We start from the raw sequence: 23,775 nt of genomic DNA, 5'->3' as shown, positions 1-23,775 counted from the left end.
GAGCCATTGACTTCCCTTGAATGCAGTGGTTTGGTGTTTCAGAACTTCAGCAGGAAACATATTATTGCTCTTTACAGGCTATGTTTAACCTTTGCTAGAGTGAAGATGCCAGAATCTCAGATGTAATCTCAGAGGCTTATTTTGGAGTGTTTAGATAAAGCACGCTATTATTGGTATTGAAAGATTTCATTTGAAATCTTTCTCTTGAAGGGCTGAGAGTTTTCAAGTGAAGAGCTGAAAGGACAAGCTTGCATCTCTCTTTCTGTTGACATTATCTGATTAAAATCTTTATTGTTTTGTCCTTCAACTTGGTTACCAGGAGCTGATCTTGTCAGAACGCAGTCATCTGTGAGCATAATTGCCGCAGTTGGGGGGGGGAGGGGGGGAGGGGGGGCGCAGATTTCTCGTCTAAGCATTCATGGTCCTGTGCTCTCTTGCACTATTTTTGTCTGCAGGTGTATGTGCTTGACCTCCTAGTCAAGCAATTTACCTGCCGCCATTTGAAGCCCCAGCCTTACGTTCTGATCAGTAAAGATTTAAAACAAAAAGCTTCCTCCATCCCAACTTTCAGTTCTTGTCAGGCGTTCTTGGGGCACAGGTAAAACTGCGCTGACACACAGTCTGCGATACGTGTGTGCTGGTTGGCACCTGGTGTCCACTTGCTTCCCATCCAGCAGAATGGTTTTGCGTTAAGGTTATGTACCCTATACTGGGCGAGAGTAAATATGGCTTGGAGTCCTGGTGACTTCAATAATCCACTTCGGCAAATGAATCTCTCCACAGACCTTTCTTGTAGATTTAGTGACTCATTCATTAAACATCTGATAGGGTTGTGGTAGTGCACACTGAAAATGCTGAGATTTTCTTTCAAGCTGAAGATCCATTTTCAGCATTCAAAAGCAAGGAACACCAATGTAATTTGGGGGAGTTCATCTTAAACTGTTTTTTCCTGGTGTAGCATAGTCATCTTCTCTTGTGGTGTAACTTCTGCTGCCATGTGAGTTTTCCATTAGTTGTAATTGTTACAAAAACTTTTCCTAAATGCCTGCTGCAGTTGTGTACCCACCTTACTTTGTGTCTTGAGTTCTTTAAGAGAGCATTTCCTGATCAAGCTGTTTAGTATAGGCTGAATGCTCAGGCAAGCAAAGCAGTTGCATGCTTCTGGAATGATTTAGTGAACTAGGAGAACCTAAGCTGTGTATCTCAAAGGAATTTATTGAAGTAGCTGAATAAGTCTGGTGAGAGGAATGCCCCTGATGACACATAGAGCAACATCTGAGTTGAATGTTGAAAGTCCACACGATATCAGTGTATGTACTGCTGTCCTCTTTATTTCTTTCCATTGCTATAGGGAACTTTAGTTACAGTCCACTCATACTTTGAGAATTGATGGATTGTTTCTGTGGGTTCCTGTATAGTAGAGCAGTATATGTGTAGTGTGGACCTGTTCAGAAATTTTTGACATTTGAAAACCTAGGGGGTGTGTGAAACAGAACTTGGAAGCCACCAAACAGCAGTTCAGAAGAAGAAGGAGCACCAGTGACAGCTTCAAGCTAGTATTTGGTTTTGCTATTTGTAATGCAAAGTATGCAATCGTAATGCAATGTTATTAAAAAAAATTATGCTACTTCAAAGCTGTGTGGCCTGTAGACTTCTGAATTCTAATGGAAGAGGTAGCTGGATTGGTGTTAGGAAACTTGAATGTTGCCTCCTGAAGTCCTGGAGGTGTTGTCTCCTGCCAGAGAGATTGAAGTTTCTTGGGTAGGAAATTGCATATGGTCAGCCATGATTGCGAACGATCTTAGGGCTGTGAAAGGGTATTTGTTTCATCTGTTACATACGATATCTTGTATCTGCTCGATGCCGTTCTGTGCTTTTTCAAGATATGATATAGCAGAAAGCTTGGACTACTGCATGCGAGTCTGAAGAGGACTTCATTGCATAGTTCTACCTGTAACTTTCTTTTCTGAAGTTTTTGGGTTTTATATAGAAATACCCAAACAATGAAGTGGCTAAAATAAGGGTATACTCAATTGCTCATTTGATACAATTACAAAATGATCTTCTGGAGAGTTACAATTTTTAGATAGAGGTAGAAACTTTCCTAAATTGGGTGCAGCTCTGTGTGTCCTGAGGGAAATGTTGCTCTCAATATGGAGAATTAGGGCAGTAAGGCTGGGGGAGTGTACTCGGTGTTATTACAAGCACTGCGATGCTTGGATATTTACAGAACACTGCTAAGCTCTTGAGTTCTAAATTTAGCGGTGTCTTTAATTCACCAGCTGTACTATTTATTGAAAAAATATTTGGTCTGCCATAGGTTCCTTGTTTTTAACATCCATGCCTATACACAGCCTAAAGTTTGGGAGACTTCCCTGTGTGCAGATTATACAGCTCGTTAGGTCTCTGAAATGCCACGAAGTAGCATCTTAACACAAATGCTTTTCACCTGGCTTGAAGCCTACAGCTTGAACATTCACACTAGGGATCATAAAAACAAATTTACTAGTTAGACTTCTTGTTCTAAGTGAGCCAGTCAGATGTCTGAAACTCTTCAGAATGAACCTGAAGGCAAATAGGAGGAGGCTTAATAGCTGTATTTGGGGAATGAGGTGTATAGGGGGGATTTGTATAATCTCTTAACACTGGGCCCATAGGGTTTGGCAACACAACAGCACTGCTACTGGTTTCAGCCTTTCACAGGGGTAAGGGTGTGTGTTAGTGACAGTGTTCACTGCACATATAAGTTAGGGGTCAGTGCTATGTGTCTTTCAGCCCTGATTATTTTTAAAGCTCATGTCTGTATGGCTTCTTATTTTAAGTGCAATCACTAAGGGAAAGCGCTATTGCTTATGTTCAGTTTTCCTCCTGCCTTTTCTTTAATTGGAGTGAGGCAAATGTCCCAGTAATAGAGCCAGTTCATCTTTGTACATTTTACAGCCTTAAAGTAATATCTTGTGAGTGTTGTATAAAGTGAATCATTTGCTTTAGTTTTAGGTTGGTGGTACACATGTTTCTCCATAAGCAAATATTCCCTGTATAAGTTACTTCGCAGTGAATGTGAATTTTGTATCTCAGTATGTGGAGAGGGAAAGTAAGTCTTCAGTCTGTCAGTGATGTCATAGACTACAAGTGGAAGTAATACTCTCGAGTGACGATTGCCTGCTAGATTTTGGTCTGAACTATTTAAATGGGCCAGAGTACCTAATCTTAAGCTAGCACTGTCTTGAAATAGAGCGTTAGCACACTTTGTTTATGAGTGTAGCTAAAGCATGGAGTTTGTGTGTAAAAGCCTCAGTAGAACAGACTTGTGTTCCTCAACTCTGTACAGGAGCATTTCTGCACTTTCTGCAATCATGCTGAGAAGAAGGAGGAAAAAATCAGGTTCCCACATTGTGGGGAAGTGACTGATCATAGAGTTAGCTATCAGCACTAGTCTGAGCATAGTAGATATTTATATCCTTTGGCAAAATTAATGAAATCCTTACCTGTGATTGAAGTAGTGGTGGATTATTTTAGGAAGGAGCACTAATAACAAAAGTATCCTGATACAGGATGAGACACAAGACACAGATCGTCTGTGTCAGACAGGAGAACAGATACTTCAGAAGATGCAGGATGACTTGTCCATGATGTGAATGGTAACTTTTCCTCAAGTCTGAAAGATGGGTTGAGACTTCATAGTGATGAAAGCTGGCAATAATAAAAGCTTTAACCTTTGGCATTGGGTTGAGCTCTTCACTTTAAATTTCTGTGGTGATACATTACCTATTTGGGTATGACCTGGAAAATGTCTCATGAGCTTATTCCACCACTGCTTCCATTGTTTCAAGAAATGTATTTCATAACACCCCTTATGTTCACCCTTCCTTCTGCTTTTTGGAAGGAGATTTTCTTCCTGATTTAAAAATGAACCCAAACCGCCTTAGAGATTAAGGGTAGTATTTCTTATAACAGTTAATTCTGTAAAAGATTAAAATCTTCCATTTTCTAAATTCAGATTTTATGAAAACAGGTTTAGGTTTTTGCTCTGTATGTGTTCTTCAGCCAAGCTGGGTGGATTCTGCATATGAAGGAGAACCTCTATGCTGAAGTATCACCTTTAAGTTCTTTCCAGCACATCATCTGGCTGTGAATTTTGCAAACTGGAAACCACAGACTTCAGCCAGGATATTCGTTTTAGTTTAATTCTGGTTCTTCTGCTTGCAGCTTCCATTTCACATGGGAGGCTTTGAACAAGGTCTGTTTCTTCAATCAGAAAACGGAGTACTTCTTGTTCCCTTTGAGTTCAGAGGATTTGCCAAAGCATGTTGCATTTTAAGGAATAGTCCAAAGTGTTTGATGGTTCAGACTTTGCTCCTTTTTTGCAGGAGCTTCTGCATCTGAAGTGTAGGGGTTAGAGTATAAAGGAATGTATAGGATGCTATCTTTGTGAACAGTTTATATTTTGTCAGAGCTGCCTCAGTGACCAGATGGTGCTGCTTTAGTGATGCTTTAGGGTCAAAATGTAGGGAAATTCAGGGCTCCATTGACATTTCTCTGCATTTGAGGCGTGTGGATCTTCTATTTGTTCTCTTCTATCGCTGGAGGCGATAACAACCCAAATCTTTTTTTTCTTTTTTTTTTCTTTTCCACTTAGTATGGTGAAATGTAGTCCTATTTGCATGGTAGGTGAGGTATGTTCTTCTGTGGACTGTTTTGAGCTCTTTATATTGCTTACGCTTCCTGAATCAGTGGAATATCTGAGAAACTTGATTCTAGTGTCCATCAGTTAATATAAAAGATGCCTTCCAGCATTTTTCTTGTCTCTTTTTCTTGCAATTTTCTGCTGGAGTTGTGGCAACCATAATCCAGGCTAGAACACCTCATAATGTTGAGGCTTTCTTCTAATAAAAACTGGCTTATGAAAGAATTGCATGGAGAAAGCTGAGAGAGTCTGTAGCTCAAGAAATACCTTTCCAGTCTTTAAAACTCTCTCAACTGCAGATGTTGGAGCTAGTTTCTCTGGCTTCATTTTCAGTAGGGAGGGTTTTGTTAAGCCTTGCCTTTTGTGTTGCATCTCTTCAGGGTGAAGAACTACTCTTTAAAGCTGTGGAACTGGTTATTAACCGTACTTTCTTAACCCTGTTTGGATTAGCAACTTTGTCATTCTAATACAGTATGTTTTTCTGAATGCAGAGAACCTTAGAAAACAGCACAACAAGTTACTAGCTAAGTACAAGGAGAGGGCTCCCACAGTGTGACACACGGGTCTGTCTACTTCTGATACCTGTCTCGTGAAACACTGGTGAATAGTTCTGTAGTGGCAGAGAACTTCATAATTAATGCTTCAATTTAGGCTTGATGTGGAATTTTGGAATGTTTCAAAATAACTGCTCTGGAGATTAGTGCTGAAAAGCACTGAAAGTTCAAATTTTCTTAAAATGCATGCTGTTGATAACCTTTCTGGGCTAAAAGTTGGTAATAATAGTCTTATGTTGCAAGGAATGCTTAGCCTCCCTGTGAACTTCTTAGCACTGTGGTAAATAGTGTTCTATTTCCATGTTCTCTTTCCATTTGGAAGCTGGACTTGTGTGTTGTGAGAAACTAGATATTATGTCGTTTCTTTCAGATGTCATAAAGTATTAGTTTAGAAGTTTTTAAAAACAAAACAAACAAAAAAAAACTAAAAGACCGTGCCTGGTCTTCTAGTTGTGCTTGAAGCAAGGCAAAGTTGGGATGGAATGGACAATGCTTTGTTAAAACTTAATTGGTTTTGCATGGTGTTTCAGTTTTGAAATGCTTCCTGGTTGCTGCGGGAAGTGCCAAGAGGCAAAAATCACAGCCTCTTTCATCTGAAGTCTAGTAGCAAAATCACCTAGATCTGGAGTTAGTATTGCTGGGGTGATTAGCTGCTTTGGCTTGCTGAAGCAGAGATAATATTTTAAAGGACCTACTTATCCGAATTGGAATTTTGACTCTAGCTAATCCTTTTCTTCTGCTGGGAGCTGGCTAAGTATGTCTTTGTGGGATTGTTGGTAATAAGGGCTGCATGTAGTTAGCTGAGCAAAGAGTAGGAAATAGTATGAAAGAGGAAAGAGAACAACTTTGAATCTTCTCAGTGGGCAGTATTAGTCCCATAGGTAGAACTGTGGAATTGCAATCATCAGAAACACCTGCATTAGTGTTACGGGCAAATAATCTAAAATCTTGTGATCTCTTCTTCTTTATCCAAGATGGAACTTCAGGGACAGAGGAGAAATTGTTAGAAGTGTTTCAAACAAATGTAAATTTTCCCAGCAAGAGAACTGTTGCTGGAACATTGTGTCCTGCAGGATGCAGAGTAGTAGGAGTGTGTTGGAAATGAATTTGGCTGCCTTACTCTCTAGGAGCCAAGAAGAGATTTTTGAATTGGCTTTATATTCTTCATCAAGACTTTTCATCGCTTTGAAAGCAGGTTGTCAAATGAGATGAGCCTCTGGCATCCGCTGCCTGGGAAGGAGGATCCATATTTTTAGTAGTCTTCTCAAAAAAACCCCAATGACATCACAGAGAAGATGCAGAATTTGTGACATGAGCACTTCTCCACTCGTAGTTTTGGCAGAGGTGTTAACAGACATTACTACTTGTGGCTAAAATTCTTAAGAAATAAGAATTTTCATTAGTCTTAGTATACAAATACTGTAGTAAAACCTCTTTCTTTAGTACTGTAGAACTACAAACCTATACTCAAATTTCAGGATATTTGTTGTACAACAAAAGTTTAAATTTGGAAATGATGGTGAGACTGATATCCATCACAGCGTATTCTCCATCAGTGAGGAATGTTAGCTTTGGCTTGCTGTTGCGTTTGGAGTTCCTTGGAGGTTTTTTTGTATCCCACTTATGTTATTCCTTTTCATTAGTCTGTCTTTCAGCAATAAAAATAGCTTCTTTACCCCCCACCTCCTAGTTCAAGGAGATCCTAGCAAGATTAAGCCTCTCCCAGCACAAAGACTCTAACATCTTTTGTTATGCGTGTTTATCTTGGATGCCTCAGCTTTCTCACTTGGACCTTATCAGGCTTCATAAAGGATGGTGTGCTAAGGGAAAGATGGCCCTAATCTTTTAGTACCTCACCAAACTTGGATCTCCAAGAGATATTGTTTTCTTCAGGTTTGGAGATCTCAGCAGCTGAGCAAGGCAAGTTCAGACAGACCGTGGAGCCTTCGTGACAACAAAGGTGTGTATCTTTGGGATATGCTTGTGGCTTGCATAGGGCATGTGGTTGCAGCAGTAGGCAGAACTTAGTGGCACGAAGAGCCCTACTGTGAGGCTGCTGAAATCATGCAAATGCAGCAGAATCCATCCTAACAAGGATGGCCAAAGGGCTCCTGTGACTGAAGCACCAAGCAGTAAGAGGGGCATTCAGCTTGATGAGAGTGAAGAGTGATTGGAAGAGAAAGTCACTTGCCTTGAAACAACTCTAGAAAGAAGGTATTAGGAAGAAGTACATAGACTTTAACATTTATATGGGTACCTTAAGCACATACTGCAGCAGAGGATCATGAAGCAAATGAAGACTACAAAAAAAAGTGAAAATATCATGGAGAGTTTTTGTAACCTGTGAAACTTCCTTTTAGGTGATGTTGAGAGACAAGATCTTGTAAGACTTAAAAAAAATTCTGTAGTATGGACATATTGGTCCTTACAGTCTTAAAATGACAACTGCACAGAGAAGCTGGAGTGACTCCTAGAAACCTCCCATTTTCTATTGGCCAGTGTGAATTAGGAAAGACAAGAGAAGTAATTCCTTGCAGAGCATGAGTAGCTCAGCTCATGGCAGCTGGGACTTCTGTCACTGAGTGAAGGTGCTGAGATGCAGGACTGATTTCAGCTGGCTGTGTGCTGCTGGATTTTAGTAGCATAGGAGTATGGATTGGAGAAGAGGAGCTAGGCATGTTCAGGCCTTGCTTTGGAACGGGGTGGGGGATCTAATTCCTAATTAGAGGAGAATCTACATGGCAGATTGTCAGAGTGAATTACTTCTGAGTGAGGCTGGTCTGTGATGTGAGGTAAAGTTTGCTAAAAGAGGATGAGGGAATTCCCTCCCAAAGCATCCTTCTAGTCTGAACTAAAACTCATTCTTCATGCTTGGTTCTAAGAAATGGAATTTGCTGATGTGGGGAGCAGCAGAGCTTTTTGATGTCTCATCTGAAATAAACTGCTAATAGCTGTATTGGCAACATGAGAAACATTCTCTTGGAATTTCCACTTTGCTTGTGGTACCAGATAGATTTGAGTTGCACGTGATTAGAGACTGCTTAAATGGTTGTAACTGAAGTATTACTTTCAACTTCAGGTAAGGTTTAAATGGATGGTTGTTGTGTGGTTCAGTTTGATTGTGAAAGTGCTGTGCCTCCCCATTATCCTCTCCTGTAACTGAATGTGTCGGTCCATTAACTAAAAACGAATGCCTTTCTAGTTTCTTCTTTGTGCTAGGTGCACTTAAAATTTTCCATTGAAGCATTTGAAGATTAGAAGACTAAGCAAAATACAAATACATTCTATAGCTAAATGATTACAGATTAGAACCTTGCAGCTCATCTTTTTTTTTCCCCCCATAACCTTATTGGATTTGTTTTCTTCTATTTGTGGGAGAAAAAAAAAACAAAAACTCAAAAGCCTTTAGCTTAGTAATTAAGCACCTGCTGAACTTTTCTGCTGTTTCTTAATAGTAGCCTCTTAGCTGCAGAAATCTTAGTCCTCAAAATAATCTGAAAGTCTTTGTGCTGGTTAGTAGGTCCTTCGTTTTCATAATGTTTTTAGGCAGAGTACGGATGACTTACACCATCCAGTCAGTTTTTTTACTTGTGTTCTGGTTTTCTAGATCTAGTTCCAACTTCGCCAGGGCTAGAAGGGATGTAGATGTCTCTTTACAGTACACTTGAACATGCTACTTCACATAATACTTAGTTCACGTTTGCCCTTAAACTTGCTCACTATTTCATGAATCACTCTTTCCATGGCAGATGCTTACTTTGGAAAGGGTTTCTGTAACCTTTACAGTGAACATATGAACTTGAACACTATTGATATTTGACTCGGTGTGATTTCAGAACAAGAAATGGTAAATATTTCAAATCTTTGGGTGCTTTCCTGGAAGATAGGGCACACAGTGAAATGTCTCCACGTATCCAGATACCTGTGTAACACTATATATTGATGTAAGCATTGCCTTGTTGCAAATAAAACTAGATAGGAGGATGGGGATGAAGGGATGGTCAGAAGTTAGGGTTTTTGGCACCTCTCAGCCTAATTAGGAGACTGGCAAAACGGGTGTCTGTGAAGGTGACATAGTGCATAACCAGCATATGAAATCGTATTTGAGCTAACAAATAGGTAACAGGTTTCAAAGGTAATTGCACAAGGCAATTAATACCTTAAAGTTTTAAGTGGGTTTAACTTTGGTCATGGACTCAAGTGACTTTTCTCTTGCTACTGCTGGTTACTTAAACAGCTGATAAGGAACATTGTGGAAAGGATGGAGTATTTCACGCAAACAAATTTTCGGTGGTTTTTCTGCCTCTTGTTTTCACCATGAATTTTAAAATCTAGCAAATGAAAACAAAATTCTGGTATAAAAGTTGGCTGTGTTCTTTCCTCAAGTTTTTTTGTTTGTTTGTTTTTTGTTTTTGTTTTGCTTTGTTTGAATTTGGTAGTGCTTATGTCTTGACTTTAATTTTTAATTCTGTGAAGGGTAACTACAGTCGTGGAATATATACTCAGCACTTCTCAGTTATAAAAGCAAGAGTGTGGTTAGTGCACACAGTAGTGGATCATCAGCAGGAGTTTAGTAAGGATGTTTTGGTTAAGCCAGTATGGCAGAGTTACTGAAAGAAGTTCCTTGGAAGTAGTATGGAGAAACTGTGATTGCTGTTGATGCAAACTTGCTTTTGAAAATTGGAAGCTGATTTGAGAATCATGTTGAACCTAAATGACTTTGTGATAGAAGAAGGAAAATAGTTACATTTTTCTCTGCGAATTGTTGAGGAGTTAGGTGAAATTAAGGAAGAAAGTGACTTGCTGTGGTATAAGCAACAAGCCAATATAGAGTGTTGGAAAGACAGTAAGGAATGAACTATAGCAGTTAAAGCTTACTGATGTTAAGGGAAGAAAGCTAGAGATCCTATGATTCTACACTTAGGAGAGGAGGCAGAGAGCAAATCTGCCCTTGATCCAAATGATTGCTCACAGAATACAAACATCTAAGCTTTTGTCAGTGATGTTTTTACATGTATGGTTATCCCCTGCTTACCAGGTTAAGATCTGATGTTTGCTGACAGACAGCAATTACATAGCCTTCAAGAAAAAAAAAAAAAAAAACAAAAACAAAAAAAAAACCAACAACCACAGGAATGCATTAAAAGTAGCTGAGGGTTTGGAAAGTGGTTAGTGCTCTCCACTGGTCCACTCTTCTTTTAAAAAGGGTTTAGCGATGAAACAAAATGGTGTAACTGTTGCTGAACATACAGGAGTATGGCATGTAGCTGCATGTTTCATAGGCTGTTGTAGTACACCTGGATACATTTTCAGTATAGCAGTTTAAATGCAGGAGTGCTCACATCTTCCTGGTCCAAACAAGTCATGTTATGACAATACTAACCATGATGTATGCAATAATGTTTCTGACTTCTTCCTTTTTCTGTCTCAGTTTTACAGAAAAGCAGACATGAAACACTGACAGCATTTGGAAATAAACTTTGGCAGTAAGATGGAAGCATAAATCTCAAGACTTTAAACCAAAACAGAAATGGCTTGTGATTGTTGAAACAAGACACCTAAGAGCCTCCAACACTTCTGTGTGAGCAGTAGAAAAGGAACAACTACAATGGTAACACTAATAACAGAAAAGCTGCAGAACCAGAGCTTGGATGATCTGACGTGTAAAACGTACAATATTAATCTGGTAAGGATATATCAAAACTGTGTAAATATGAAAATACCTTGTAATCAAAAGCAATGTAAAACCGTGTTCAAGAGTGTAGGTCAGCCAGACTGCCTTGTCATGTGGATTGAGGTTCTAAGGGGGAAAGCAATGCGAATTTTGTGTGGTTGATTTAAGAAGATAATTTCTTATTGCAATTATCGTTTAACCTTCTGTTTTCACTTAAATAGTTGAAAGCCTATATACTAATGACAGAAAAAGAACTATCAAGGCTTCTTAATATTCTTTTTTTCTCCAATGAAATCTCAGATGCTGGTATCTGAAACTTTCTTTGCTTTGTATGTGCTAGATATCTGACTGCTGTTTAGTTATAAATATCAGTAGCCACTTGTTGGTAGCTGTCAGCATGAGGAAAAGAAGATAACCATCTACTGAACTGAAAGTAAGATTCCTGATCATTGGCTTATTGATCTATGTCAGTAGATCCTTGCTTTATCAATGTGTCAGGTGTTTGGTGTGCTTGGAAAAGCTCTGTAATATTTAGTGTTTATTTCTGTTTATTGCCTGTGGGCAATTCAGGTGTGATATTCAGACTAAGGAATCTATTATCTTCACATCTGATTTGTGAGATTAGATTCACTTTACTCCAGAGAGAGTTAAAGATAAGTGGTCTCATGTTAATCTCCTGTTGATCTTGGGTGCCGACCTGATACATACTGTGCTTTAATGCAAAGCAATATAGCACCGCCGCAGCTTTGTTTCATTGACTTTAATTGCAATTCTACAGATGAAATTCTAGGATACTAATGGAGCAGGGGGTGGGAGGGGAAATTAATGACTAAATGTCAAAGTACTGTTAAACTCTGCTTCTGTTATTTAATTATTAAGTAATGCAAGCATTGAACCTGAGGCATGTTCAGTTACTTTTAGCAGTAAGACTTTTTCCTGTGTTGTAACCTGTACTTCAGTAACAGAACAGCTTCCTTATATACTTCACAAGTACGAACCTGGTCAGTCACAGACAGTGGAGCTTGTGCATAAATACCTCTAATTCTTATATGTGAAGTGCTTTACTCCTCCACATTTCTTTGCAATCACAGGTGTTTTACACACATGCAACCTGATAAAAAAGATACCTAGTAGTGTGCACTATTTTTAATATTTATTTTTTAAACTTGAACAGCCCCCTTTAGAGGTCTTCTAATAATTTGCATGGTTTTGAATCCCCACCTGAAATATGTGCAGTTCTTGAAAGGCGTATGTAAAATGTGGGAAATAGGATATCTCAAAATAGAAATACTTAGTTTGCATTTATTTCAGCTAGCATGTTGAAGCACTTGGGATGGGCATTTTGTAGGGGAATCTGCTTTCATCATGAAGTGGCAATCTTGTGTCACTTCTAGTTAAACTGTAGGCCTAGATGTGGGAAAATGATGACCTGCAGTTAATAGTAGTGCTGCTAAAATGTAGTGGGCAGCTTATAATTCGTAGTTTGAGCCACTTAAATTTGCAGAACTTTAGGAATTGAGACCTCCTTTTACTGGTGGTCACTGTAGCTTTTGGACCATGGACTTCTTAGAGCAGAGGAGGATGTACTGCTATTTTTACACTGCGTGGACTTTATGCAAGAATAGTTTCACAATGTGATTCCACCACTCTCCTGTTGTTTTCTTATTCTTTTACTTATCTGTCTTTAAAGTGAAACAAGGAGAAGAATTACTGGTGTGAAAATAAAAATGACAAATGATGTCCTGTCAGGGCATAGATCTCCTTCCTTCCTCCCCCTTTTGAACCATCAAGTAATTGGTTACGTTAATGTTCTACTCCTTGAAGGAAGATGGGTTCTGAGATCAGGGATAAGTTCTGTCTATGGACAGTGACAGCTTGAAGTGTGGAAATGATGGGGTGAGGTGTAGAAATGAAGAATAAGCAAGTGGGAAGAAAGGTACTAACTAGCTTGCTCCGTCCCTTAAAAGGATTCATAGAATCAGTGATGGCTTCCTGAATAAAATTTGAATCTAATAATGGTCAGAGTACACTTTTTCACTTTCAAGGGTTAAAAATTTTAGTAAGGGAAAAGAGTGATTCAACTCCCTCCACCATAACTCAACTGTAGCATATTTTGTAGACTTTTTGGTAAGTTCATTTTAATGTTCTGTTTTCAAATTGCTGTTGTTAATAGCAGAAACAGTTCTTAGTCTTGCCTGCACTTTCCTTCACATGTGCTGACAGAAGTTTGTGGGACCATGCAGTGAATCATCTCATGAGCTGACAGGATCACAACTAACCTCTCTTGCCTGGATTAATGTTGTCTTATTGGTTTCATGATCCTGCTCACAGTGCATCTGCATAATTGCATGTCTTGGCATAAGTAGATAAACCAACATTTCCTCTTTTCCCTAGCTATTTTATGCTGACCCTGAAGCGAAGTCTAGACATGAACTTTGGGAGCCTGCTAGGATTTCTTCAAGCACTTAGCTTCTAGTGGTTTCAGAGACCTTTAAATACCCCCCAGAAGACTTCAGGCTTTTTCAATCATAAACATAGGAGTGTAGAAGCTGTTCAGGAAGCTTGTCCTGTTTAAGTTTTCCTAAGCAAAGCAATGTTTGCTGGCGTCTGAGTTGGATTACAATTCCATAAAAGTACAAGTTTGAGTTGGTCAGTGTAGTCAACAAGAAAATATATTTTATAAAACACCTGCTTAATTGTTGAACCCATGTAGCAGTGTGAAATATGCTTTTTGAAAAGCTCTCTTAATTTCCTTTATTCAAGCTTTTCAATTACTTTTTTTGTTTTTTTCCTATAGATATCAAGAGTGATTTTCTTACCATTTTGCTTTTACTTCTTTCTTTCTGGAGGAATTACTTCATTCGTGGGTAGTTTTTTGAGCAGTTTCTAGATTTTTGTGGGTAGCTAATCAGAATTTGTTACAGTTTGAGCAGTTAGAACTCAATGAATTTATTGTATTTTTTTCTCCACAATATGAAGAACATGAAAATGATTCTGTAGAGAGCTAATATCAAGAAAGAGCCATTAGGACTACTTTGACTTGGGTGGAAGTGAGCAGTGTGTTTTGGAGGAAGGGGGTTGTTTCATTTGAACATGTTCTTGTTCATCCTCATCAGAGTGACTTCTCAGGCTCTGGCATGGCTCTCTTCCCATATATTTTTGAGGGAAGAAAAAGGTACTGTTACAGATGAATTTTCATTATGAGTTAAGACTTTGTGAGAGAATAATTCTCTTCTAGTTGTATAAAATATTTTACTAGCTCATGCAGAGAATAAAAACTTGCCTTTCCCAGGTATCTACCAGCCTGAAGAACAAATCCACATTTGTTCAGCCAGCAGGGAAAAAAGAAAAGTCATACAGATCATACGTTAGGGCTGTAAAAGAAAAAGGAATGGCTCTTTGAAAGCCGTTTGTAGAATTGCAGAATGGCCTTGGTTGGAAGGGACCTCAAGGATCATGAATCTCCAACCCCCCCACCATAGACTGGGCCACCAACCTCCCCATTTAATACCAGACCAGGCTGCCCAGGGCCCCATCCAACCTGGCCTTGAACGCCTCCAGGGATGGGGCATCCACAGCCTCTCTGGGCAGCTGTTCCAGCACCTCACCACTCTCATAGTAAAGAACTTAAGGTTTACCTTATGGCTACCATTCTGTATGAAGATAACATATACAGGATATAATGTACTTCTTCATTTGTGAAACCTGTACAATGACAAATTATATTTCTTTGCTTTTGTCTAAGTATGTTGTAGTACATCATCTGTAGCTTCTCTTACTGCTCTGTTAACCAACATAGTAATTTTTCAAGCTACTATAACACATTTTATCAGTTATGTCACACCTGCCTTTGTGGGAGTTGAAAGAAACATGATTGTTTTTCCTTCTGTAGAAGCAGAAAGGGATTTGATTAGGGCGTTAGGTTATCCTGAACTTTTATCTCAGGTGACCATTGTAGCTCAAAGTAGAACAGTAGAATACTTTGTTGGCTATCTCAGAAGCGAGGTGTTCTTCAAGCAGTGTTCTGAGGTCTCCCTGACCACTATTCTTCTGGGAGTAGTGTAACTCAAGACAGAGTTGGCTTTCTGATCTTCAGGGGCACATTGCTGTCTCATGTCCAGCTTTCACTACTACTCCGCAAGCCCTTTTTGGTAGAGCTGTGGTTGAGCCTTATGTTCTTCCATCTCAGTGGGGGTTGTGGCAATCCAGGTGCAAGACAACTGGGCTTGCTGCTCGAGACTGTAAGTCTCTCTGAATAGCATCTCATCCCTTGAGCATGTGAATTGCACAGCACAGCTTGGTATCATCTGCAAACTTGCTGAGGGTGTGCTTGATTCCACTGTTGATGTCACTGATGAAGATGTTAAAGAGCACCAGAGTCAATACTGACTCTTGAGGGACACCACTTATTGCTGGTCTTCATCCTGACATTCAGCCATTGACCATCCCTCACTGGGTATGATCTCACAACCAGCTCTTTGTCCATCAAACAATCCACCCTTCAAATTCATATTTGTACAGTTTGGAGTGAGGGATGTTATAGAGAACTGTGTCAAAAGCTGTACTCAGGTCCACGTAGATGATATAAACAGCTCTTCTCTTGTTCACTGATGCAGTCACACCAGCATTAAACTACAAGGTTGGTCATGTAGTATCGGCCCTTGGTGAAGCTGTGCTAGTTATCCTGTAACATTCCCCTTTCTTCCATATGCCTTAGCATATCTGCCAGGAGGATCTGCTTCATGTTCTACCCTGGCACTGTGGTGAGGCTAGCTTGGTCAGTAGTTCCTTGGATTACCCTTTCTACCCTTCTTAAAAATATGTGCTATACTGCCTTTTTCCAGTCAGCAGGGACTTGAGCTTTCTCCCATGACATTTCAAATATAGTTGAGAATGTCTTGGCTTTGGATGAAAAGCCACTGGTAGAAAGACTTGAGGGCCAAGTCTAAAATGTGGCTTGATCACTTCTTCATGTGCTGATAACAGATGAAACACTTTTCCATGCTGTTTTCTAGCTAGTCATAATTAGAAGGTGTTTGGTAGAAATGAAAGTCTGATTTGGGGACTTATTCAAACTATGGACGTCACACTTACATGGTGGTAGTTAAATTAGGACTAGAATAGTAAACTCTGGCTTTCCTGTGGTTTGGGAAGAGAGCCAACTAATTGGAGGAGTTCCAAATGTGCTTAAGAATTGGAAAAAATGCATTGACAAGTTAATTTTAAGATTGTGAGGATTAAGAAATGTGCTTTTTAGGGTAAAAATACATGTTTTCTTGTTTTTCTTTAAGCATTTGTTCAAAAAGCAGTAGTTGGAAGATGGACATGCTTGAGGTCTGGAGTCTATCAGGAAAAAGACCTGATTGAATAACTTGACCTTATTTAAAGAAAACGTCCTTCACACAGAACTTAGCAGACTTCCCCATTGTTTTGTAAACTCTGCTTATCTTTTTTCCAGTAAAATCATAAAATAATAACAAGACTCTTTGTTCAGGAAGCTTCAAGTAGTTCTTCCTATGAAAGGGCTGACTGGAGGAAAGCAGTGTATGTAGGCAGTACAGGAGAGCTGATAAACTGGTTCAGGGCTTTGTTGCAGTAAACCTAGTGGGACATCTGCCATGTTCTCTATAGATAAAAAGGATCCTAACTGCAATAAACAATTTACAGCTTTACAAGTTCTACTCAAGTTTGAACTTACAGACATCATTATAATACACTAACAGGTAAATCATCCACATACTTTTAGTTTCAGTTACAGAAATCCCAAGTACATGTAAGAGAGGTTCTTCACCCCCTTATTTCACTGCATCAAGCATTTTACTGAAAACGATGCCCTTTTTCCTTTCTCTTGCATTCAGTATCAGATGTCACACTTGGAGCCCTTTGGTTTCAATCTCCAAAGATTTGACACTTTTTGTTATTTTTACAGGATTCTGTATAAATGATCACTTCAGAGAATGAATTGTAGCTGTAATGTGCTTATCTCACAGAACTGAGCACTGACTTTCCTAGAAGCTGCTCAGAAATAGCTCTGAGGATAGAACTGATGGCTGTTAAGAACACTGCAGCCATTCCCTGTAGTGCAGATAATCTATGTATGTGTAGTCCAGTTTTTTCAAGTCCCTTTCAAAAATGCTCTTTTCAACTGTCAGAGATGCAGTAGAGTGGTTTCTGTTTTATGGGCAAGGCTTCCTAAGGTGGTTAGACTGTAACAGATGAAACAGGCATGTGTGCAGAGCACCCTACGAAAGATGCATTTGGTCAAATGTTTGCAAAAACTAAATAGCAACCTAGTGATTTAGATTGTCCTTGAGGTTCTGATCCTTCTACGTATCCAAGATCTTAGCCTGTGTATATAATCTCTTAAACAACCATAATAATTACTATCCTTTTGCATGTGGCTTGAGATGAATTAGCTTTAAGACTTCAATGTGGCTCTTGATTCCAATATATATTTTCCTTAGTTATAAATTGGTAGTTAATAAATTGATGCTGTTATCGGATTTGGAGAAAACTGGAGAGGAAGGAGTTTGGGTAACCTTATGTTTAAGTTTTTTGTCCTTCAGAGATGGATAAAACACAGCCACTGCTGTTATCTCAATGTACTCTTGTGTTCTGTATGTTATCTTAGTAGTTGTTTAGTAAATTATTGATTATTGATACTAGCTTTATTAGTGTGTTTGATGTATCTGACAACTACAATTATGAAAGGCAAGCTATTGAGAGTGGTAGCTCTTGCTCTTAAGTTTGGCTTAAATCTTCTGAGAAGGACTCATCAGTTGCAAGCTGGATGGAGTTTCAAACTTCTTCTGCTTAAAAAGTTTTCCCTTGAATAGGAAGCTATAAATGCATTTGTAGATGCAAGGAAATAGGTGATGCAAATAGCTTCTCTCATATGCTGACCTTGATATGAAGTAAGGTTAATAATCTGATTGTGGTCTGTCCTTTCCAGCAGTTCATCCATTCCCTACGTCCAAAACAAAGTCACCAAGGGAATACTACCATAGCTTAGTATTTATGTCACATGAGGAATTGAAGGATTGAAGTGCATCAGCGATATTCAGTTGTGTTGCTATAAAGCAAGAAACAAAAGCTTTGTAGACCAGTGATGTTTGTTTAAAAAATTGTCTGGTAAGGAAGTCTGTGTACAGTACAGATGTCTTTTGCCTGTACCCTAAAACAAGTTTAAAAGAGCTACACTTCTTATATAAAATAATCTTCCTCTCCATCCTGAGATGTTGTCGTAGAGGAATAAAGAATGATCCTTGGGATCTGCTGGGCCTGAAGCCATTTTATTTGCAAGTACTCTCTTTGCAGCTTGCTGTTCAGCATCCTATATGCCTGAGAAACTTGTACTCTAACAATGCCATGGAGTGATATTTCTTCCTAGGTGAAATTCACTAAAGAAATAGGAACTGCCTTACTTATAGATAGGCCTGTATTACTGCGCAGTTGCTACTGACAAAGCTTAATCTTAAATTCTGAGGGGTTTTACACACAAACTTTAAGTAGGGGTTTTACATTGTTTCAGACTAATAAACTATTGCCAATAAACTGTATGAATTCAAAAACTATGCAAAAGATGAGTTTTGGACGTGATTTACTTTTTAATGACTCGTATACCTTAAGAAATAAGGAAACATTTTGCTGTGCTGGTATTTAAGAACATGTAAAATAATAAAGCCTGTCTTGGATATGAGGTTTCTAGTGGAGACCTTTGTATGCTTAATGTATCTAAAGCTATTCCTCATTCAAGTTGAAGTATTTTGCTATTTAGCCTTAAGATTGAGCATGGAAATGTGGTTGTCACATTGTAAATCAGTCGCCACTGAAATGAGAATTGAACCAAAGCTTATTCATTGAGGGAATGATCGTTCTTAATTCTGAAGTTTGCTTGCATGAGCTGACGTTGCAACAGTTTGATACTTAACAGTGTATCAGTTAATATTGCCAATAGTTAAGCTTCAGAGTTTTCATTCGGGAAGATCTGCTGTTCAGGAATTTCTTCAAGATACCCAGCAAAACCAATTCCTTTAAGGAGGTTGTTAGGGGCACATAGAGGGAAACTGAAAATTGCATGTGTTTTCCTTGGGGTGTATGCTGGTTCTTTCACACAGTTAAAACTGTTTTTCTGATTGATTTCAGTACTCATCTGAGAAGTTGAACAAAAGTGGCAGCTTGTTCTCTTTCGAAATCAACGGTAAGTTCTTCAGAAGCCTTAGCTGTGTTTTACTGAGGTAATTGGTGTAGCAAGCAGCCTTTCTTTTGTAAATAAGGTGAGGGGGATGGAGCATGCAGTTGCAGAGCTTGCTGGTTTAAGCTGGTCTGTGAACATACTGGGAATAGCTGGTTGTTAGTTTTGTACGTGTGATCTGCTTTGCATAGTAAAAGCCCTGGTAACACTTTTTATGTTATCTGCTACGGTGTACAGAAGCTCAGCAATGCTGGTTTTCATCCTGCACATCTCCTCTGTTGGAGGAAATCTCTAACCTCTTTACACACCTTTTTGCAGGCTTTGCCACACAGAATATACAGTGCAAACCATAAGTCATGTCCAGTGCTTTGAGTGCATTAGCTCCCCCTCCCTAATCAATATTCCCTTGATCCTGTTAAGAGTAAGATATCACCAAAAATCAAAAGCATGCTAACTGATAGGGAAATGTCATGCTGCTTGATTAAGGGATGGATTTGAAACGTTGAGTGTTCTGTTGTTTTAAAGCATGGGTAGTTCTTACTTGCTCAGTGATTCCCCTTAAATCGTGGTGCACGGTTTGTATGAGGTTCCAAAGGGAAATAATACTTTATCTCAGTATTTTTTGATAGCATATGAATGATTAAAGTACATATGCAACTTTTGACTTTCTTTTCACAGCGAACTTTAAAATATCTTCTATTGTAGGAGTAGGCTTCCTAAAGATTTTATTTTATTTTTTCTTTAAATCAAGCCAGACCAAGCTAAAAATTTGTCCTACAATAGATGCAAGGAGTTTCAAACAGTATCTGGATCCCATTGTGCTGGCTATTTTACTTGCATTGAATTATGGATGGTCTCTGCCTTGAAGAGCTTACGTGCTCAAGGCAAAGCACAGTATGTGGTTGTACCCATTTGAAAGAATGGAGGAGGAAGGACAGAGGAATTCTAATAAAACATGTTGTTTGAATAGGCCAGCTGTCTGCACAGTTAAATGATTTTGAGACAATAGGGTGTTCTTTAAATAAGATCCAAATAAGCAGGATAATCCATGACATAGTTTGGGCATGGAACATGTACAAGTATTTGGATTTTTAAAGCTACTCTGCAAAACTTCTAAAAAACTTTTTGGACAATTAACTGTAAGAAAACACAGGTATTTAATATTTAGGCTATATTCTAGACTCTTAAAAGAGATGAAAAAAAAAAAAACAAAAACCCTTGATATTTTAAATAATTCTTTTAAGTCCAGGATAAGTGAAGCTTCCTTGGCTAATTGGTTTAAATTAGCAAATTTTCTAACCAAGCATGAAGCACTGCTAACTGGCCAACAGTTTTACTGCTTTTCAATTTGCAATTCCAAAGTCTGCTGTAGTTCTTCTTACATTTCATTGTATAATGTGGAGGAACAGCTGTAAAATGTGCAGAATGTTCTCAAAGAAATGCTTTACAAAAGAGTGAGAGCCTTCACTGGCAGACTTCTTTTAACCCAGCATTGCCACTTCAGATGAGAAGTTGTGCACTATGCGTTATGTCTGTATTCACAGTAAAACTTGTAGGAGGTTCTGAAGGCATCCTCACTATTTTAATGCATTGAATTAAGACTTTTTTTTTTTCTGATACTTGAAATTTGAGCGAAAAAAAAAGGGAAACACGATGCAGTCTAAAATAACTTTATACTGTTTCCAATTTAAATTAAAGCTATTCGCAGCATGGAATGCGAACACCCATCTCTTTGAAACTTTCCTATAGTAAGGTGTTCTTAATGGAGAAATATTACAGCCAAATGAGAGACAGCTGTCTATGAACAGATTATCTTGTTCTTTTAAATAAAAAATAACATAGAAATCCTTGGTAGGGTTTCACAAGGGTTGTTAATCCACTTTTATACTTTTGGTTCACTGCTGCAGGATTTAATTTCTGTTGTATGGTGTGCACTAGAAAAGCAGATAACGAATCTGTTACTGTTGCTCACAGAGAAGAAATAGAGCTCTTATCTTTCAATATACAGCAAGAAGACTTAACTAGGTACTCACATTTGTACTGGAATGCCTGGAGTTGTCCCTGAAATACTTGGTCTTCATGGTTTTGGAGCTATCTACCTTGTAATTGTATTTTTAAATGTTGATGTGGAGCTGGGTATCTATGGCTCTCTTCTAAGCCTAAGTTGAGTAATGGCTTTACATTAAGCCAGACATAAAGCAAGAAACCTTTTCCTTCCTATGTATCACCTCTATCTCTTTTTTTTTTTCCTAGAAGACAGTCCTTGGAAAGCTCTAAATGGGGGATGTCCAATCCAGACTGATGCCAGGAATTCTGCCTACCCTTTCCCAGTGTGCCCCTTCAGCACCGGCCCTGCCACCAATGGCACTTTGCAGTGGCAGCAGGAGCCCTCCAGCACGTCCATGGTGTCAGGATGGATCAGTGAGTTAAACCTCAACGAAAACTCGGGTCAGCCCTTGGCACCACCCACAAAACGCCACTGCAGGTCCCTCTCGGAGCCAGATGAGCTGGCTCGCTGTCGCTCACCCTGGAAACCTGGCAATTCGAAGGTTTGGACTCCCGTGTCAAAGAGACGATGCAACAGCGGTGGCAGCGCGACCTTGCAACGCTGCAACAGTCATGGAAGTGCAACCTTGCAGAGAAGCACAAGCATCAGCCTGCCACAAAACATACTGTCCCTCAATAACGTCTTCACCGTCACCAGCTTCAACACATCGCCAGTACCCAGACCTTCCTCTGCCAGCAGCGGGTTTGTGGACAGCAGCGAGGGAAGCACAAGCTCCAGTACGCGCTGGAATTCTGGAGGGCCCTGTGACTTTAACCCAAGGCGTCGCCTCTCCCTCTCCCAGGAGCACATCACGGAGACTGGGAATCTTTTGCCTTCAGCCAACAGCACTCCCACCTCCACACCCGAGCTCAGCCGACGCCAGGGCTTGTTGAGGTGCCGCTCTCAGCCTTGTGTTCTGAATGAAAAGAAAAGCCGGCTAAAGCGCAGACGGGAGGAGGATGTACGATGGAACAGGCCGTCTTTAGACTTTTTTAAAATGACACGGGTGAGATTTTACTTTCCTCAGTTAGTGTGTGTGAAGGGAACAGTTGCAGACATGTAATTTCTTGATAAATCAAACTAATTTGTAGTTGTCTTTAATACTGATCTGTACTAACTTCCCCAGTTCAGTGGGAAATTTCAGGAAAAGTACTAGTAAAATATTGAACTACGTTCTGTGGAATACTCGCTGAGCAAGCAGGTTTGCTTCCACTTCACTTAGCTGAAAGTCTGTTTGACAGCATTGGTCCATCTACCTTTGTGAGACAGTTTACTTAATAGCTTAGAGGATGTTCTCTTTTAGAAATATGACTTGATAAAGCTGTAGGGTAAGTAGTCAGGTGTCAAGCTGCAGAGGATGACGTATTCATTGGCAAGTTTGGTAACGAGCTGAGTTCTCGGTATGACTAGACAATGTTCCAGGTTTTGTTTAAGATGCACTTTACTTACTTAAATAAGACTAAATTAGCTGCGTTAATCACTGCTGAGATTGGGATTGCTGTATTTCAGAAATACTAGTGGATTTACTTTTCAATTGCATGTGTGGTCTAAAAAGGATTTCTTCACTTAAACTAAGTATAAAATTTAGAAGTTGCTCTTCTCAAGGCTACATTAGCTGCTTGCATTCTTCAAGCTCTAGAGACCCTTTCATGTGTTATATTATATTGTCCATATGTTATACTTAAGAAAGAATCAACTGGAAAGGACCTGATAGTAATTTCTTACTGTTTCAGTATAATCTTTCCACACTGTGTATTAAATGAAGGGAAGAAAATATAGTTAGGAAATGTCCCCATTGAAGTTCAGCTCATTTAAAAGATTATACATCTGTTTTAAAACTAGGAAAGGGCTGAAAATGCTTGAAGTAAAATTTGAATCAAGTTTTCAATCAATGATATGTTCTAGAATGGTAGTTTATTAACCTATTACATTGATAAAAGCGTAACATTTCTTCATAACCCGTGTTCTCCTTGTGCCCAAAGTCCTAGCAAATGTCTATACTTTGGAACTTATATTGTGGTCCTAAACATTTATCTCTAAGCTTAAAAAAAAAAAAAAAAAAAAAAAAAAAAAAAAAAAAAAGAAAAAAGGCTCTGAGGTGACCTAATAGCAGCCTTTCAGTATCTAAAGGGGAACTACAGGAAAGGAGGAGACAGGCTTTTTATCAGGGTCTGTGGTGATAGGATGAGGGGAAATGGTTTCAAGCTTAAAAGGGGGTAGATTTGGGTTGGATATAAGGAAAATGTCTTTTACATTGAGGGTGGTGAGGCACTGGCGCAGGTTGCCCAGAGATGTGGATGCCCCATCCTCATCTTTTGACTTTTGTGGTGAAGCTGTATGGGGCCCTAGGCAACCTGATCTTGCATGCCCCTGTTCACTGCAGAAGAATTGGAGTAGGTGGCCTTTAAAGGCCCCTTCCAACTCTAAGGATTATGTGATTCTACAAAAAATCCTTAAATTCATAAATTAAAAATTTTCAAACATTGCTTCAAGAACAGATCAGTGAATATTTTTCCCATGCTATGATACAGTTGATGTTCCAGGGGAAAGACTCCTGCTTAATGTAGCAGTGCTATTCTGAAGTCACATCTGTGCGAAGAGCAGAATTTGGGTCCACAG

The 23,775-nt window shown here is 39.1% G+C and overlaps 1 protein-coding gene across 3 annotated transcripts in view; it reads left to right on the top strand.

The window, feature by feature from the left end:
• Window positions 1–23,775, top strand: part of FAM53A (family with sequence similarity 53 member A) — a 65,730-nt gene that overhangs the window by 8,246 nt on the left and 33,709 nt on the right. For 2 of the 3 annotated variants that reach the window (XM_052682191.1, XM_052682192.1), the window contains exons 2-4: window positions 10,673–10,927; window positions 19,061–19,115; window positions 21,363–22,162. In XM_052682191.1, the coding sequence (XP_052538151.1) occupies window positions 10,850–10,927; window positions 19,061–19,115; window positions 21,363–22,162 (933 nt within the window). In that variant the 5' untranslated portion in view covers window positions 10,673–10,849. Of the gene's footprint in view, window positions 1–10,672; window positions 10,928–19,060; window positions 19,116–21,362; window positions 22,163–23,775 lie in introns of those variants that run through there. The other variant, XM_052682193.1, reaches the window with a different exon arrangement.

Source organism: Tympanuchus pallidicinctus, unplaced genomic scaffold (assembly GCF_026119805.1).
Source record: "Tympanuchus pallidicinctus isolate F22 unplaced genomic scaffold, pur_lepc_1.0 scaffold2, whole genome shotgun sequence".
Lineage (NCBI taxonomy): Eukaryota > Metazoa > Chordata > Aves > Galliformes > Phasianidae > Tympanuchus > Tympanuchus pallidicinctus.
Note: the sequence above shows the minus strand (reverse complement) of the source record. Positions and strands in the feature narration are given on the sequence as shown.